This window comes from Onychomys torridus, chromosome 8 (assembly GCF_903995425.1).
Source record: "Onychomys torridus chromosome 8, mOncTor1.1, whole genome shotgun sequence".
In the NCBI taxonomy this organism is placed as follows: Eukaryota; Metazoa; Chordata; class Mammalia; order Rodentia; family Cricetidae; genus Onychomys; species Onychomys torridus.
In genome coordinates, this window is record NC_050450.1 from 9,848,148 (window position 1) to 9,866,217 (window position 18,070).

Sequence of the window (18,070 nt, forward strand, 5' to 3'; positions counted from 1 at the left end):
AGAAAGTGATGGATGTGCCAGCTGTGCAGCAGAGGCCACTTCAACATGGCCATGTCAGACCTTCAAGCTGCCACACTAAGAAGCAAAGTGCCTGTTTTTAATTCCTAGCCCTAGATAGGTTTCAAAAGGGTCACCAGAATAAAACTCAAGGGGACCCTATACTAATACTCAAGACTCTGGAATTGTCCCAGCAGCCTCAGCAACATCCCTGGGTGTTCAGTTTCAGCTGAGCCCTGGGCCTGGGCCTGGGCCTCGGAGCTGCATCTTCCCCTCAGAGCTCAGAAACCACACTTGTTTTGCATCCAGAGAAACAGAAGCTGATAACAAGGGAAACTATGCAGAGAGAATGAATTAGCCCCCATCTGTCAGACTGCAGTTAGGGGAAGGAGAAGGTCCCTGTGGCGGCAGCACCGTCTAGCGGCCACTGCTGGAGGTCACCACACAGCAGTTCTCCAGACCCCATACAAGGGCTTTTTACCTACCAGACCTTTTTCCAAACTTGTCCTAGGAACTCAGTACCTGCCTTTGTCTGGGTGCTCCACCATTTCTCTCGCTCTCGAGGGCAGGACCTGGACTCTGCTGTATTTGGAGTAAGTAAGCTAGTACAGAATGATGTCAGGCTGGCTCAGTCTCAGCACTGATAAGGGTCTGGGCTAGGTGATGCTCTACTGAAGGTCTGTTCTGGGTACCTCGGGACGTTTAGCAGCCCCTCTATGCTTGGAAGGAGTGTGGCAACCAAGACTAGCTCCGGATGCCAGCAGTGTACCCAGGAAACACGAGCAGCCCACTAAGGACCACTGAGCTCATTTCCTCTATTCTGGACTTGACAGAATGGTAACTTTGGGCCCAAGACGCAAACCTTCTTGGAGTTACAATGAGAGAGCCCCGTGAACCCTGCCTCTCAGGGTAGTTGTTACAGATGAATAAACTGAGCTTATTGAGGGCAGGCCTGAGTCAAACTCTTGCTCTTTGGGCAGCAAAACTGAAGCAGAGAGGTAGGCGTAAAACCTCTCTGGCCTCCTCCAGTGCTCTGAAAAGTGTTGGCTGGAGTGCATGGACCAGAGTCCTGTCTGTGGACTACTCAGCCATTAGGTCTTCAAAACTGAGCCATACAGAGGGAATGTACCCCCCCCCCCACACACACACACTTCCGGTGTACCTGAAGGTGACAACAAGGCTTTCAAGAGCAGTTAAGTTTGAAGGATGTTGCAAGATGGGGTTCAACCCTGACAAAATGAGTGTCCCCACAGGAGTCAGAGACCAAAGGTTAAGCTCTCTCTTGACCTCACTCTCTCACATTAGGGCCAGGTACAGTGAGAAGGTAGTTAAGGTCTAATGTGTCCCTAAAGGTTCATGTGCCCTAACCTCTGTTCCTGAATTGAGGCATTAGGTGTTAGGAGGTAAGGCTTAGCAAGTGGTATTTAGGTGATGGGGTGAAGCTGTCTCGAGTGGGTCCACATCTTTCTCAACATGAGTTTTCCCTCTCCTGGCTCTGAACTAGTTAGTTACCTTAAGGGCAAGTTACTGTGGGCTTGCAAGATGGCTCAGCAAGTAAAGGTGCTTGCCACCAAGCCTGATAACCTGAATTCAATCCTGGGACCCACAGGGTAGAAGGAGAGAACTGATATCCATAAGTTACCCACTGACTTCTACATGTACTCTGTGTTATGTGCATGTACACATACATTCAAGTGCACACAAATAAATAAATGTGATAAAACTTGTAGAAGAAACACTTGAAGCTTTGCAATGTAGGGAATTACCTATACTCTAAAACTCACAATTAAAAATAAAATCAGGATAGTATGTGATTAATAAGCAAATATTTGGTCCCTTTCACAGCCTTTCTGCCTGAGTTGAAACGGCAGAAGGCCCTCACAAGGTATGGATGCCTAATTTTAACTCTTGGCCTTCAAAATCTTAAGTCAAAATAAAGCTCATTCCTTTAAATGACCTAGTTTCTCCAGTCTGGAGAGATGATTCAGTGGTTAAGTGTACTGGCTGGTCTTCCAGAGGACCTGGATTTGATTCCCAGCACCCACATGGTGGCTCATAACCATCTTTAACTCCAGTTCCAGGGTATCTGATGCCCTCTTCTGGACTCTGCAGGCATCAGACACTCAAATGGGACACAGACATACGTGCAGGCAAAATACCCATGCACATAAGAAACAAAAAGGTTTTTTAGTTACCTAGTCTCTGTTATAGTAACAGAAAACAGACTGAGACAGTAGCTGTCTACAAGCTAAGAAGAAAGCCCTGACTTCAACTTCAAATTGGACATATATCCCCCAGAACAGTAAGCAAACACATTTCTACTGTCCAAGCCACTAAGCCCACTGGGGTAGCCTGGGCAGACTGAAATACTCAGGAAGCAGACATACAAAACCACTTGTGTGTGTCACCTGACAGTACACAGAAAATGGTAAACAGTATCCTTACAGAGTGATGTCTCATGGCTGATGTTCTCAAAGAGAATATTCAAGGTTTGTAACAGCTGGACACACACATAACGACCCGATTTCTGCCGCAGAATGTTCAAGAAGAAAACAAACATATTCTTCTCCAGGAAGAAGCTGGGGAGAGAACAAGAAAGGGTCAGTGGGTGGATATACTCACAGCTCATATATGTAGGCTTGCCCTAGATGGCCACCAGTGGCAAGATTAGACTGCACAGTCTCAGTGCCCATGATGCCACCTGCAACTGAGGACAACACATGGCCTTCTGACTGTCTCTCTTCCTGTCTCAGCATATGAAGCCAGTGCTGGTTCCATGAAACAGAATGGGGATGCTCTTTACCTGCTAAGTGATCACACAGCATTCTATGCCGGTGTACCCTACAAACACTGCTCCCCGGTACATACACAACCTGTATCCTTAGCTTCTCCGACAAAACCTATTTCTTTTGCACTCCTATATTCAAGGGCAGGAAAATCCAAGAACTGGGTTTCCTTGCAGGGCTCAAAGATGCTGAGTGACAACAGAGCTTCTCACTTCTGTTGTCAAGTTTGCAGTTTCCCTACCTCTCTTCAAAGAACTTGAAGAAAAGTGAAGGTGTTGATGTGGAGGGACTCTACAGAGCCCCCACATCTGCTTCTGCCTTTCTTGTGTTGGAAGGACATGTGCCTACATATAGCCAGGGTCATTGGCCTGGGGCTGTGTGGTGGTACATGTGAAAAATAGGATCTTCAGTGCCCTTCCTTTAAGAAAGATGTTTCTATTTAAAATGTCAGCAATCCAAGGCTGGGAATATGGCTCAATTGGTAGAGTGCTTGCCCAGCATCACATAAGGCAGGTGTCCAGGCACACACCTATAATCCCAACACTTGGGCAGTGGAGGTAGAAGAATCAGAAGTTCAAAATCAATTTGGCTACATTGTAAGTTCAAAGCTAGCCTGGAATACAGGAGACTCTGCCTGTGGAAAGGAAAAGAGAGAAGGAAAAGGGAGGGCAGGGCAGGGGAGTGGAGGGGAGGGGAAGAGAGAGTAGAGAAAGAGTCCTGTGGTTACATGAGTCCCCTGGGTGGTTCAGTTCTAGCTGCCTCTTCCCCTCAACTGTCAGCTCCATAGGGATAGAACCAGTGGCTTGACACTCACTGCCACATAGTTGTACTTGAATCCATAAAAGAATAAGTGAATGATAAAATATGATCTTAAAAAACAAACAACTAAACTCTTTTCCCACTTTGACTCCAGTATCTCATCTGCCTGTAGACACTGCTCCTACTGACCCCCAGAGCCTTTCTGGCATCTGACCTACTTTGTCTGCCTCTGCTTTAGGTTATACAGAACAGTGACTCGCTAGAATCATCAGCACACTCAATACCAAGGGTGGCCAGTGGGGGAAGCCAACAGACATCTGTGCTTAGATTTTGTGAAGGGGTGACTTAGTAGATCTGGTGTGACACTCTCAAGGCTAGATGTTTTTTATATTTGTGTGTATGATGTATGTCTGTGTTGGGGCATGTATATACATGGCAATAATGTGGAAGTCAGTGGAAGGCTTTGGATGTTGGACCTCTCCTTCTACCGTGTTTGAGACAGAGTGTCATTGCTGCTGCATTTATCGGGCTACCTAGCCCACCGTCCATCTTCCCAGGCACTCTGTTTCTGCCTCCCATCTCACCATACAGGTGCTAGGATTACAAACATGTGCTATCACACACACTTTTACATAAGTTCTGGGGATTCAAATTCATGCTTGTATGGCAAGCATCTTTCCAGCTTCAAGACTGGATTTTTGAAAAATTCTTAGGGGAATGGAAGAATACCTGGGAAAATGGCTGAGTCTGGGGCATCAAAACTATAAAATGAGTCTGGAGTATCTTTCAGTACCAGGAAATAAGGCAATGTTCAAAAAGCAAGGGACAAAGGAGCCAACAGGGCAGAGGCCCTAGTGCCCAAAGCTAGAGCAGCTGAGTAACAAACAGCCCTGGGTCTTCACCTAAAGTAACACTAAACTTGAAGCACTTGGCACTTCTTCTTTTCCTTTGAACCAGGGTCTCTAAGCTCAGGCTGACCTGGAACTCAGGATTTTTCTATCATGGCTTCCTGAGAGCTAGGGTTACAGGTGTGCATCACACCAACACACCTGTTGCCCAGAAGCCTTTCTAAGATGACAAATAGGCTCCATTCTAGAAAGAAGGGGTCAGGACACAGCCTCTAATCTTTAACCTGAGGGCTTTTCTCATTTCAATAACAAATAAATAAGACATTCTTAATGGGCCTGTAAAAGGAACCCCTCTCATTTCTAAACCACACTGTACTCTAAGTGCCCATGCTTTCCTTCAGGGATCATGGCGGGTCTCAGGCTCACACTTAAGAAGTCTGTATTTTCCACAGAGAGCTGTCCTGCAAACAAGTCAAAATAACTTATAAGAAGCTGGGCTGGGAACACAGCTCAGTGGGTAAAGTGCTTGCCACACAAGAATGAGGACCTGAGCCTGAATCCCTAGAAGTTACATAAGAGCCAAATGGGATAATGTGCACCTTTAACCTCAGAATGCCTACAGTGAGGGGGAAGCAGATAGAATTCTATGGAAGCTCAAGGGTCAGTGAGCCTGGCATACACAGCAGTGGAAGGCAAGAACCCGCCCTCAAGGTTGGCCCCTGACTTTCACATATGTACCATAACACGTGAACACCCTGGTATAAGTGTACTCACACTCACCACCCCCAACCCAGCACACACATATAAAATCTGTGTTCTTGGCTGTCATAACCCAATCTCAAATCCTTTTACATTAAGACTTCAAAACAGGTACAGAGGAACCCTGGTTTCCAGGCTAAAAAGCTGTCCAGTGGGAACACCTCTGACTATCACATGTATCATCCATGAGGCCTGTATGCTGCCAGGTACTAGACAGGGAACATTTTCTCTCTTTTAAAAAAAAAAAAAATTATTATTATTTATTTATGTGTACGTGTGTGTTTGTCCATATATGTGCATGTATCTAAGGTTAGGGCCATCCTCTGAATCTGGAGTTACAAGCAGTTATAAGCTGCCTGATGTGGGTGCTGGGGTTTGAACTCGGGTCCGCTATAAGAACAATACATGTTCTTAACCACTGAGCCATCTCTCCAGCCCCATTTTCTATCTTTTTTAAAGACAAGGAAACTGAAGCTCAGGAAGGCAAATGACCTGGCCTAAGCCTGTTGGTCTAATGTAAGGATGGGAAGAAACTTCTTTGTGGACTCTGGGTAAGTCAGGCTCCCTCGCTGTCTACCAGCTACATATGGGGACACCAACAGGGCTTACATGTGGGCCGGGGGTGGGGTGAAGAGATTTGTCCTCTCAAAACATAGCACTGTTGCCCACCCTCAGTCAACACACTAGGGGCTGGGGAGATGGCTCATTGGATATAGGGCTTTGCCTCAAAAGCATGAGTTCAGGTCCCTAGAACCCACATGAAACCTGGTGGGTCTGGCAGCCTGCCTGTAATTCAGGCCCTTGGGAAGCAGAGATAGGGGATCTGGAGGACAAGCTGGCTAGTTAGTCTAGATCACTGGTTCTCAACCTTCCTAATGCTGTCACCCTTCAACACAGTTCCTCATGTTGTGCTGACCCTCAACCACAAAATTATTTTCATTGCTACTTCATAACTACAATTTTGCTCCTGTATGAATGTATGTAATATCTGTTCCAATGGTCTTAGGTGACCCCTGTTAAAGGGTCATTTGATCCCCAAAGGCTCACAACCACAGGCTGAGAACCGTTGGTCTAGACTGAATTAACAAGCTTCGGGTTCAGCATTGACCTTGTTTTAGTAAATTAAGTGGAGAGTGATGGGAGGACGAACCTGACATCAACCTCTGATCTCCACACACATGCACATGAGTGTGCACACATGCATGTACACCTACCTACATATATGCCCACACATGTTCCAACATGCATACACACCACAGATATACACATGCAAAGCAATAAGTAAAATAAAATAAACACACTAAGTGCTGGCCCTTGGCAACTCCCTTGGGACAGGACCTTTCTGTTCATTTGGAAGCTAACTGTCTGGGACATTCCTCATGCCATGGAGTAGATAATAGGGTACAACCTGGAATGCAGTCTACAACATCTTCAGCTTTTCTAGAGAAGTTCAATCCCATAGTTCTTCCATTTTTAACTTGTACCTCTACAGTCTCTCAAGGACATTTGTTATAGATATTTAGGCAGGATGGAATTAGCATCAGTTCCTGACTCATGGTGTGCACTTGGGAAAACACTCAAAGGCAGAGAGAAGATTGTAAACAAAAGCACTACAAGCCTTACTCAAATACAGAGCTGTCATTTTGATCGCCCCAAATCAGGATCTCAGTGATGGAACGGATGGTCTCCACCAGCAGGTTCCGGTTCTGTTCTGTGACGGTGGTGTTTTTGGTTAAAACATGGTAGAGGTACCTAGAAGAAAGGGAAGAAACGAGAGCTTCACAAACTGAGCTGAAGGCCAGGCCCAAGGGCCACTGACCTCAAGTACTCATAGCACAGGCGCGGTATTTACCTTTCTGCCAGCACAGCTTCCTATTCAGAGGACACAGAAGTCAGCACCCAAGAAAAACGGCAGAAGGAGCTCTGAAGCATTACATGCCAGGGAGACATCTGCCCAAACTGAGGCAAGAGCACTGCCAAGCCCTGGAACCAGCACCTGGAAACTTTAGGGTGCGAGAGAACCACAGACTGGATAAATCAGAGGCTCCTGGGGCACATGTGGGGATTCCATTTTAGAACCGAAGGAAAAGCAAGCGTGGCAGGCCTCACAGTCCAGTGATGGATGCCAAGAGTGACAGTAGTCAGTGCCAAGCACCTGACATAGGACTCAAAGCAAGCCTGGTGCTGAGATCCCAAGAGTCATAGTTGCAGGACAGTGGGCCCCCCATTAGAGCCTAGGCATTCAACACTACTTTTGGAAAGCCGATAGTTCCTCTCTAGTGCAGTGCACCCATGGAAGCTAGGACTCCAAGTGGGACAGAATGAGCAACTCCTGTCCAAGGGGAATCATCTCCTCTGCTAAAATCTAGAATGAAATGGGTGGGAGAGGCCAAAGTCCAGGCAACTCCGCCTGTCAGGGCCTTAGGCTTACTTAGGAAGGAAAAGCAAGCTCAATAGAAGACATCTTTCAAGGTCACATTCAGTTTCTGAATGAGGCTGAGAGAGCAAGAGAGGAAGAGAGTAGAGGGACTGTCCCTCCTACAGTCCAGAAAAGCAGAGAACAAAGAGACAGAACCTTGGAGGTGGAGTTATTAGACCTAGCTTCTCCCAGCAGGGGGCTGGCTTCCTTTTTTTTTTTTTTTTTTTTTTTTTTTTTTTTTTGAGCTGAGGACTGAACCCAGGGCCTTGCATTTGCTAGGCAAGTGCTCTACCACTGAGCTAAATCCCCAACCTGAGGCTGGCTTCTTATAGTAACACTGTGGCTATCTGTTAAGTTTTAAGAACAGCCTCAAGTGTTTCCTGTTCTGTGTTCTCACTATGCTGGGGAATAAACCTACAGCCTCAGACAATGCTAGCTAGACAAGGCTCTGTCAACCAGCCACAACCTCCACCTCCCGTTTTTCATCATTATATTTTATTTTGAGACAGAATCTAAGTTATTTGACTCAACTGGCCTTGTGACCCAACCTAGAACTTGTGATCTGCTCATCTCAGCCTCCCATACAACTGGGATTTCAGCCATATCAGGCCTGCATGCAACAAGTAGCAAAGCTCTCCAAAAAGATAGGTCATCCAACCTTGGAACCCAGGTCTACCCACAGTGCTGCACATGAGGACACAAGACCCACTTTCCTCTACACTAAAGTAACCTGAACAGCCCTGGGACACACTGTAGGACCTAGTTACAAATCTGTGTCCACTGTGATTCCAGTGCATACCCTCCACAAGGCTCAAGGAACACTTTTCCAAATTGTGGTTCACAGGCCTCCTGCACCTGCCTCACTTGTTTAAGCCATTCCTATGCAGTCCCACTGAATTAGGCTACTGGGTGAATGGGTTAAAATGATGAGTCCATGTGCACATGTGTGTGTTGCTGAGGATCAAACCCAGGGCCTCACATATGCTAAGCCTTTACATATGCTTCACGACTGAGCTATATATCCTGTGCCCCCCACCCCCTGAAAAGTTTGATGGCTGCTATACCACTCCCCTGTGGTCATCAGGGACACTCTCCACACAGTCCACACAATAACTGATACTCCCAGGGACAGGGTAAGGCTGGCAGTGTAGGTCAGGGAGGAGCAGATTCTTCCTACTCTGGAGATAGAACATACATATCCAGGAAGATAACATACATGCAGTGGTATCACACATCACACTCCTGGCTCACTGGGAAGCAGCAACATGGGTGAGTACATGTACTCTGAGGGCCTCCAACTACAGTGGACAGAGTTCAACTTCAATTGAGTGGGCTGTCTGAATAGACTGCCCTTGCTGCCTTATCAGTCAGCAACTGTTGCTCATATTCAAGGCTCAAGCTAATTTGAAGCTTAATTTGGAGAAGGCTTTTTCACTCCCAACCTCTAACCCAATGGACCTGGCTGTCCCCTCCTCACTGGCACCTCTATCCTCTGTGAAGTACTTGCTACTTAACCCAACTGGCCTTGAACTGGCTCTGTAGCCTAGGTAAACCAGAACTTGTGATCTTCTCATCTCAGCCCTGCTACTTCACAGAGCAGTGAGTTCTCAATGGTTGGTCTCTCTGACTAGACTGGAACCTCCGGGTCAGGCAAATCATCTTAATGATCTCGGTGACTCCAATACACTCCAGAATAGCTGGTACACAGCAAGTGCCATCTGTATAAACGCTGAATGAGGCAGAGGCAGTCCCCACTAATATAAGCTGTATACAAAACTAGCTGTGATAAAGAGCGAGCTCATCAGGCCTTTGAAAGCAACAATCTTGGGTTTGACCCCGGCCCTGGCACCTCCTAGGTATAGTCTAGGACAGGCATTTCACCTCACCTCTTTGCAGCTCTGTCTAAACACAGTAATAACCACAAAGGATATGAACAGCCAAGCATGGTGCCTGGCATACGAGGTGCACAACACATAAGAAGCCTTAGCTGTTACTGTTACTGTGGTCATTAAGATGGGGGATGTTATGAACATCCTTATTAGATTGTACAATACCAGAGACTTTGGAAGGCGATATCAAGCTGGTCCCAAATAGTCAGGGTAAGAGGACGGCAAGGAAAAAAATGAGGTGGAAAGGTCCAAGGAACTAAGAGCAGGAAGTAGAGCTTGTGGGTCACTTCTGGAGAAGCAGTAAAGTATGTGGGGTTATCACAGACACTCGTATTAGCATACTTTGTGATATCTCCATTACTAATAACTCAGTGATCGATATAGGCTACTTCATCTCTCTGTACCTTACTGACCTCCCCTGTTAGAAGGGAGCACCTGTCATTATGGTGCCACTGGAAAGAGAAGATAAGAGATAACTAAGATTGGTAGCATTGGAAAAAGAAGATAAGTAAAAAGAGGAAAAACTAAGCTGGGTGTGATATACACATCTGTAATCCCAGCACTAGGGAGGCTGAGGTAGGAGAACTATTTTGAATTCAAGACCAGCCTGGATGAACTACACAGTGACACCTTCTTTCAAAAATTTAAAAGAAATTCCAGCATTCAGGAGGCAGAGTCAGGTGTATCTCTGTGAGTTTCAGGCCAACCAGGGTTACATAATGAGACCTTGTCCTGTCTAAAGAGGAGGGGCGTACTAAAGTGCTTGGTTTTTGTTTTTTTTTTTTTTTTTTTATCATAATGGCTTCTTTTGCTATGTAATAACTTTTTTTTAAGTTCTATTAGATTGCCAGGCGGAGGTGGCACACATCTTTAATCCCAGCATTCAGGAGGCAGAAGCAGGCATATCTCTGTGAGTTTGAGGTCAGCCTGGGCTACAGAGTGAGTCCCAGGAAAGTCTCCAAAGCTACAGAGAAAACCTGTCTTAAAAACAAAACAACAACAAAAACAAACAAACAAACAAACAAAAAAGTTGTACTAGAGAACTTTTCTCATCTGGATGGATGGTGCACCCACAGTGAGCCAATGACCACCTAATAAAGACTCCAACACCAGACATGAGAAGCCCTCTTTGAGTTGTTGGCCAGGGCAATCTAAAAGACTCCTAAAACATACAGCCTATTACTGTTTGCTTGGTTATCCCCAGAAGTACAAGGTAAGTTCCTATTGCTGAAGATACCATGCACTTCAGAAACAGGGTCCAAAGACCCCTAAGCTGGAACTGACTTGAATGCTTCCTTCCTGAGAACTAGCTTTCATGGTATCAGAAGGCAAAGGAGGGAGACAACCAACAGTCCTATCAGCTATAAGGCCTATGAGCCACATCAACAACTAGCATGACATGATAACCCCAAGGGTGTAGTAGTGGCAGATATACCTTGGTGGTAACCAACAGCTCTCTGCTCAACAAGAGAAAAACCATGCCTGGAACTGGGAACCTATCTAACTATTCAGTGCTAGTTAAGTCATGGTTATTGGAGAATCTACAGACACTAATTTATTAAACCAGCACAATCCCTAGCAATCTATTAGCATTTGTCTTTAAACACACAGATAAATGTAGTCTTCACCTCTCATCAAGTCTCTTTGCAACAGAAGAGACTACTACACAAAATCAAATCAAAATGCAGAGTTGTAAAGTCCAGTCCCAACAGATACATCAACAAAACATTCCTATACTTAAGGTTCATTGAAAATTACAGAAGAGGGAGTGGAAAGATTTTAAGACCCAAGAGGATCAGGGAGTTTGCTGTAAGACTATGTCTCCTAATGCGGTAACTTGAATGTAATTGGCCCCCATAGTCTCATAGGGAGTGGCACTATTAGGAGGTGTGGCTTTGTTGGAGTGGGTGTGGCCTTGTTGGAGGAAGTGTGTCACTGTGGGGGCGGGCTTTGAGGTTTCCCATGCTCAGGATGCCACCCAGTGTCAGAGTCGACTTCCTGTGGCCTGAAAGATGCAGCACTCTCCCCTCCAGCACCACGTGTGCCTGCACGCTGCCACACTCTCCACCAGATGATAACAGACTGAACCACTGAACTGTAAGGGAGCCACCTAATTAAATGTTTTTGTTATAAGAGTTGCTGTGGTCATAGTGCCTCTTCACGGCAACAGAAGCCCGAACTACAAGACCTAGTAATATCAGAAGCTATATCCACTGAGTCTCATGACATGACTTCCCAAACATGAGCTGAACGAGGATGACATCGATAACCTGGATGGAAAATAGCCCATGGGGCCTCAAGTCTGCACAAAGAATTACAGGCAACTGAGGAAAGCTGGAAGCAGGAGAAGTGGCCTTCCCCAGAGAAGAGCACGCCAATTGGTTGTCTGCTGCCAAACAGCCCTGAAAGCATACATATAAGTAATATTATATAGACTGAACACATTGTATGTAACAATACACACACATATATATACATCTACATATATACATGCAATATCAATTAGTAAAAAGAGGCCCCAAATTTGAAGGAGAGAAGAGGAGTATATGGAAGGGTTTAGAGGGTGGGAAAGAAGGGAGAAATGTTGTAATTAAATCATAATCTCCAAAATAAAAGAAAAAAATCTATTAGAGGGCTTTTTCAGATATGAAGGACAGGTCACTCAGGTAGTCCTTTGAGGGGATTCTAAGAGCTCCCATGAGCCCGGCATCAAGTGAAGGCTTCACATGACACTCGGATGACCCAACCACAAGATGTGCCCATTGTTCCCACTGCACAGGCCTAGGCAGCACCTGGGGCTCATGTACCTCCAGTCTTCTGGTCAGCCCTATGGCTGGGAGGCATGCTCAGAGTTCACATCCCACAGCCTCTCCAACACTTGCTTTGGCCTTTTGTGATGATGCAGTTCTGTAGAGTTCCATGGTATCCTGTGGAGAGGTTTTACCTCAGGAAGACCAAGGTTAGATGGTGCCTTCTCTCACATATTTATGGAAATTTGCAATTTATCTTTAGGGCAGGGTCAATTACAAGACTTTTACCCACTTTATTATCCTTGGTGACTTTTACTTATAAATGGAACTTTTTATTTATCCTATATATCAATAATTTATTTACTTTATATATAAACCCTTTACCAGATAATAAATATTCCAGCTATTTTCCTCAACTGTGGTACTTCAACCACAGATTTGAGATTGACCTGACTGAGGAGACCAGGAATGAAGAAACAACACATGTGTGGACAGAAAAGCCAGGATTAGGTGGCCAGTGCACTCTGATGGAGACACTAAGCAACCAGGCATTATACAGCTGAATGAGGAAGCAGATTAGCTAATCTTGGTAGGGCAGCAGCCTCACGCTGCAATTATCTGGGAGGAGAGTGCTATAGTTAATTAATACTCTCTGCAAACACTGTCAACATCCACACTCCAAACGGGAAAGCTTTGCCATTCTCCTAAGCCCCAGGAAAGACTTGCCATTTCCATTGGTTTGAGAAATTGGGGTCCTTGACATGATTTACCAATCTTTCCTTTAGACATCACTTTGAAACATCATTTTATTTGTTTGTTTACATATTTATTTATATAACTGTATATGTGTTTGTGTGCATGTGAATGGGTGCACATATGCCTTAACATGTGTGTGGAACGCAGAGGACAACTTTAGGGAGCTGGTTCTCTCTTTCCACCATGTGAGTCCCAAGGTTCAAACACAGGTCATAATGCTAGGCAGCAAGCACCTCAACCCACTAAGCCATCTTGCTGACATCTAGACAGCACTTACCACACAAATCTTAAGAGATCCTTTCTTATGCTAAGTTCACGAAGGGTCCTGTTTTCTTGTAACAAAGTTATCCTTTGCATTTTGACTTAAGAGTACATCTGAAGTGGTTTGGTGGACAGTGACAGGTTTCAGCCCATACTACTGCACAACCTAGTTGGCCTGCCGTCACTTACTAAGAGGTCTTTACTTCTAGTCTGCACTCCAGTGTCGCCCACATTCGTGAGTCTCTGTGGTTGCTCTAATTCTGCTGACCAGTTTGTCTACCCTGGGCCAATGCTAGCTGTCTAATCCTGCAACTTCATGATAAGTCTTGCTATGGGGCACTATACAACTTCCAATTTCTGGCCTTCCAATCTGTCAATATTATATTGACCATTCTCAACCTTCTAGATTTCCACAAATATTTTAAAACTGTCCCAATTTACACAAGAGTGCTGCTAGGATTCCCTTTGACACTGCCCTAAATCTATAGCTAAATTTAGAAAGTTTCTTTTATTGGATTTACACCCAGGTAGATGCTGCTCCTTCCTCCTCTTTTGTCCCCTCCTTCTCTTCTTCTCCCCTGCTGTCCTCAGTCAAACTCAGGATGTTGCACACAGTGCCACTAAGCTCCAGAAGCTCCTTGGCATAGCAAGGATACAGTATTGTTCAGCATGTCCACATTCCACAAGTCTGCTGCTGATACACAAACATGCCCATTAGATTTCAAGTGCTAAAGCCCTGTGACAGTTACACCTGTACCTTGCCCAACTTTTTGTCTCTGCAGTGTCTAGCACATGGCTTTAGGTAATGTTTTAGGAAGAGACCCTCAAAATATGTTTAGCCGAGAGCAGTTAGGGGAGCAGGCTAGATTAAGACCTAGTACTTCAAAGCTGCATCTCATTCCTAAGCTTTGAGAGAGTATGTCATTAAAGTATCTTAAAGACGCCAAGTTTAATAACTTGTAATGTAATGTGCATATTAGAGAGATTGAAAACTTTGACAACAGGAAAAGAGAAGTGGAAACTGTCAGTTGCTCTGTTGCTCAGAGGTGACTCTTTGGAACTTTTTTTCTGCTTATATAATTATAGTTAGTGTTAAGTCCATTTTTTGTGCCATTTTCCCCCACTTGATGCTAAAATAAAAGCATGTTTGCTATTGACAACTATTTGCAAGTATCTAATGAAAAGGAGGCCCACAGCAATGTCTTCAGTAGCATTAAGATGAGCATGGATGTTACAAAGACTTCATGTGACAAGCGGAGTCCTTATCTAGATCAGTTTCAGAAGACAAAATCATAACTTTGGGCTTTAACTAGAGCAAATAAAGATCATTCTCTTACAAAGATAACAGCTGCTACAGTGGTGTTTTCTGTTTGAACTGTGTGTACATTCTAAAGACAAGTATGTTTACTAGTGCAAGCTCTAGAACTGGTCCTCTGGGGAACTGAGGGAGGATATAGGTTCAGGGGCCCTACACCACATGGGTGGAGCCATGATCAAAACCAGGCAACCGGATCCCAGTCTATTATAGAAAAATGCAAACAATGGCTGGTAGCTCAGTGGGTAGGGTGCCTGCCTACCATGTACAAAGCCTCGGATTCAATCTCAGCGCTACATAAAAACAGCCACAATGGCACATACTTGCAATCCCAGCACCTGGGGGATAAATACAGGATGATCAGAGAAGTTCAAGGCTATCCTTGGCAACATAATAAGTATGAGGCCAGCCTGGAATACACAAGAACCTGTTTAAAAAAAAAAAAAAAAAAAAAAAAAAAAAAAAAACAGAACAAAACAAAACAAACAAAAAACCCAAACAAGAACAAGAAAGAGAAAACCCCAAGCAACAAAGTAAACCGAAGCAGTATTCTTATAATTATTGCATTTACATGGACTTATGAGGGCCCAGCAGGAAACCCAATACATAAAAAACCCGAGGAGCCATGAACTCCCTCCAATGCTAAGGGAACACCCTTGAGGGCAGGGACACTATAAAATGCTCTTCTGGTCACCACAGGCTTCTGCAGCTATGGTCACCTGCACAAGATTAACCCACAAGATAGGTCAACATTCCAGCAGACAGTGCTAACTGGATCCAGTTGGTTACAAAGAAAAGGAAAGAACACAAAGGTGGGAGAGGATGTGCGGGGACAAAGGGAGGGAGGAAGAACTCAGGAGTGAATATACTCAAGATGCACTGTACATGTGTATGCAATTGCCAAAGAATAAAGATATTCAACAACAAGAAAAATAAAAGAAGCATGGAAATATCTGATGATAAGGAAGGACCTTAGGTAAGGAAGGTCATCAACCCCTAAGAGAAGCCCAGCAGATGTGAACTCCCAATATCAGATCCCTACATACAGGCAAGCTTTCATGCCTAGATTGAAAACCGGTAGCCTTCTGCATCATGCAACCAGTGCACCAGGGGTTCATCACCAAGGACTGTGGATGCAAACAATTCTGCCTCCTCCCTAGACCCTGCTTTCCCAAGAGTCTCATTTCACAAGTCAAACCCCAGCAGTTTATGAAAAAGCCTGTGTCAAAGGAAATCAATGTTATGTCCATTTTAGAGAAAGAAAGCTGAGGCCCACAGTCTCTTCAGCAGGCAGTTTCCAGGGCTGGCTGTGAGTCTGATGCCTTGGACTCTACATGCCTCTGGGATGTTCCTAGTGGGAAATCCAGAAACTTGTCCACAAACTGGACTGGGAGAAGGGGTACACAGCATGACAGGAGAACTGGAAATTCATCCCCAAATCACATTCGCCTCCAGATCCTAACATCTTAGGTATTGGAGAGAAGTGGGGGACACTGTGTCTGTTTGGTCTACCCGGCACCTGAGATCAAGACAGTCATCAGAAAGTCTCATTCTAGGCCTTGAACTCATCTGGTCAGTGTCCAGCATTCTGGCCAGTAGAACCAAAAGGCCACCTGTAGGATTAGGGAAAGATTTTGACAGCGTGATTCTAGTGAATCACCCCAGGGACACCAAGCCAGGCCAGAGAGTGGGACAGGGTCTAGGATACAGGGTGTAGGCAGGGCCATCTGCCCTAGAAAAAGCCACAGCTCCTGCACAGGGCTCTATTTTAAAAAGTCTGGCCAGGAGTGCCTCTTTGGTTCCCCTGTGACTTTTATTTGCTGACCACTTACTTTGTGTCTGGCTCTGCACTGGACAATCCCCAGCTGAACAACTACAGACCTGCCTTCATGAAACGTGTGTACACATGAGGAAAGACAGGCAGGTGGACACAAACTAAGACAGTTTCTTTCTTTTTTTAAGTTATTTTAATGTTTCTTTTTATATGCATTTGTGTTTTGCCTGCATGTATATCTGAGGGTGTCAGAACCCCTGGATTTGGAGTTATAGACAGTTATGAAGCTGCCATATGGATGCTGGGAAATGAACCTGGGTCCTCTGGAAAAGCAGCCAGTGCGCTTAACCACTGAGCCTTTTCTCCAACCCTAAGACAATTTCTTAGGGCAAAATGACAACACTATGGAACCCTGGCCAGCTCCCTGGGGCTCTAACTCAAGATGAGGATGAAGCTTGGAGAAGCTACAAGACCTGGTAACTAATCCACTCCCTGAAGGAACAGAGAGGGCATAAATAATAGCATGAGACGCTCACTGGTTAAAGCCCCTGGGGCAATTTGTATCAAAGCAGCCATAACTTAAGGCTAGAGCTAGGGATTTGAATGGGCAGGAAGAAAAGGAGGGGGAGCTGAAGTGAAGAGAGCAAAGGTACAGACAGACGGCAGGCACGTGGATATGTGCTGCTAAGTGAGAGAAGGGCCATCATGGTAAGAACCTCAGATTCCAGCAGGTGCCACAGTAACCCACCAGGGTATGGCTGCTGTCTTGAGCGGCTGCCCCCTCCAGGGTGGCCCTCCTTTACCCTCTCCAATTCTTCACCTTCCTTGATAATAAAGGACCCTTACGGTTTGCAGCATAAAGTCTCAATTCCCTAGCATGGTTCTTAAGGCTCAGTGGGATCTAGCCCTAGTGCCTTCGGGTCCTAGACCTTACTGAACAATTGGCTCTCTGCCAGCACAAGCTACTCACCCAACCTTTCAGGAGGCTTTCTCAAGGCAGTCTCCTGAGTCTGAGATATTACCCTACCCATCACTGCCACCCTACTACCTGGAGAGATAACTACTCATTTTTTAGGTCCTGCTGATCTGCATTAGGTGGGGTCTGCTTGATGGGCAGGGACAGAGTCTAAAGTACTTGGAGGCCTTATAAGAATTTAGCCTTTACATAGGACACCTGGCTGACCTGGCTCCTGAGATCCCCAAGCTGTCATTGCTGTCTCAGCCAAAGGTGAGCACCCCAGGCTGGGGCCAGCTGCACAGCTCCCATTCTTTGGGTGAGAGATGCTTCTCCTTCTCTGGGCTCTAGCAAGAGTGGAACTGGTTTCATCCAAGGACCCAGGGAGCAAGTGAGCAGGGCTTGAACAATGAGAACAACAAGCACCCTTGGCCTTAGCTCAAAGATGGCATGTGCCCTAGGTTGAAAGGGACATTCTAGACTTCTGACAACATTGAGAAAAGGAGATCTGAACGGGGGGAGTAGGATCGTGATCATGTATAAAACTGACAAAAAGCTTTAAAAAGAGAAGGAACTCTCTATTCCCATTTGGATGGCTCGGCTGACAGACACAACAGTGCCCAGAACCTGCTGAGAATGAGAGCAGAAGGAAGGAGGCAGACTCCTGACAACTGGTCCAAGCACCTGCCCTCTGCCATGGTCTAGCTAGAACACACCACTCAGTAACAAGAGCCAATCGACTCCACTAGCACTTAAGGCAATTTAGCAGGATCCATCACTTGGACCAAGACTCTTGACACCA

The 18,070-nt window shown here is 45.5% G+C and overlaps 1 protein-coding gene across 5 annotated transcripts in view; it reads right to left on the reverse strand.

Moving 5' to 3' along the window:
* Positions 1–18,070, reverse strand: part of Clec16a (C-type lectin domain containing 16A) — a 209,449-nt gene that overhangs the window by 187,507 nt on the left and 3,872 nt on the right. For all 5 annotated transcript variants that reach the window (XM_036194913.1, XM_036194911.1, XM_036194912.1 and 2 more), the window contains exons 2-3: positions 6,773–6,901; positions 2,443–2,576 (exon numbers count right to left, since the gene is read on the reverse strand). In XM_036194913.1, the coding sequence (XP_036050806.1) occupies positions 2,443–2,576; positions 6,773–6,901 (263 nt within the window). The remainder of the gene's footprint in view (positions 1–2,442; positions 2,577–6,772; positions 6,902–18,070) is intronic.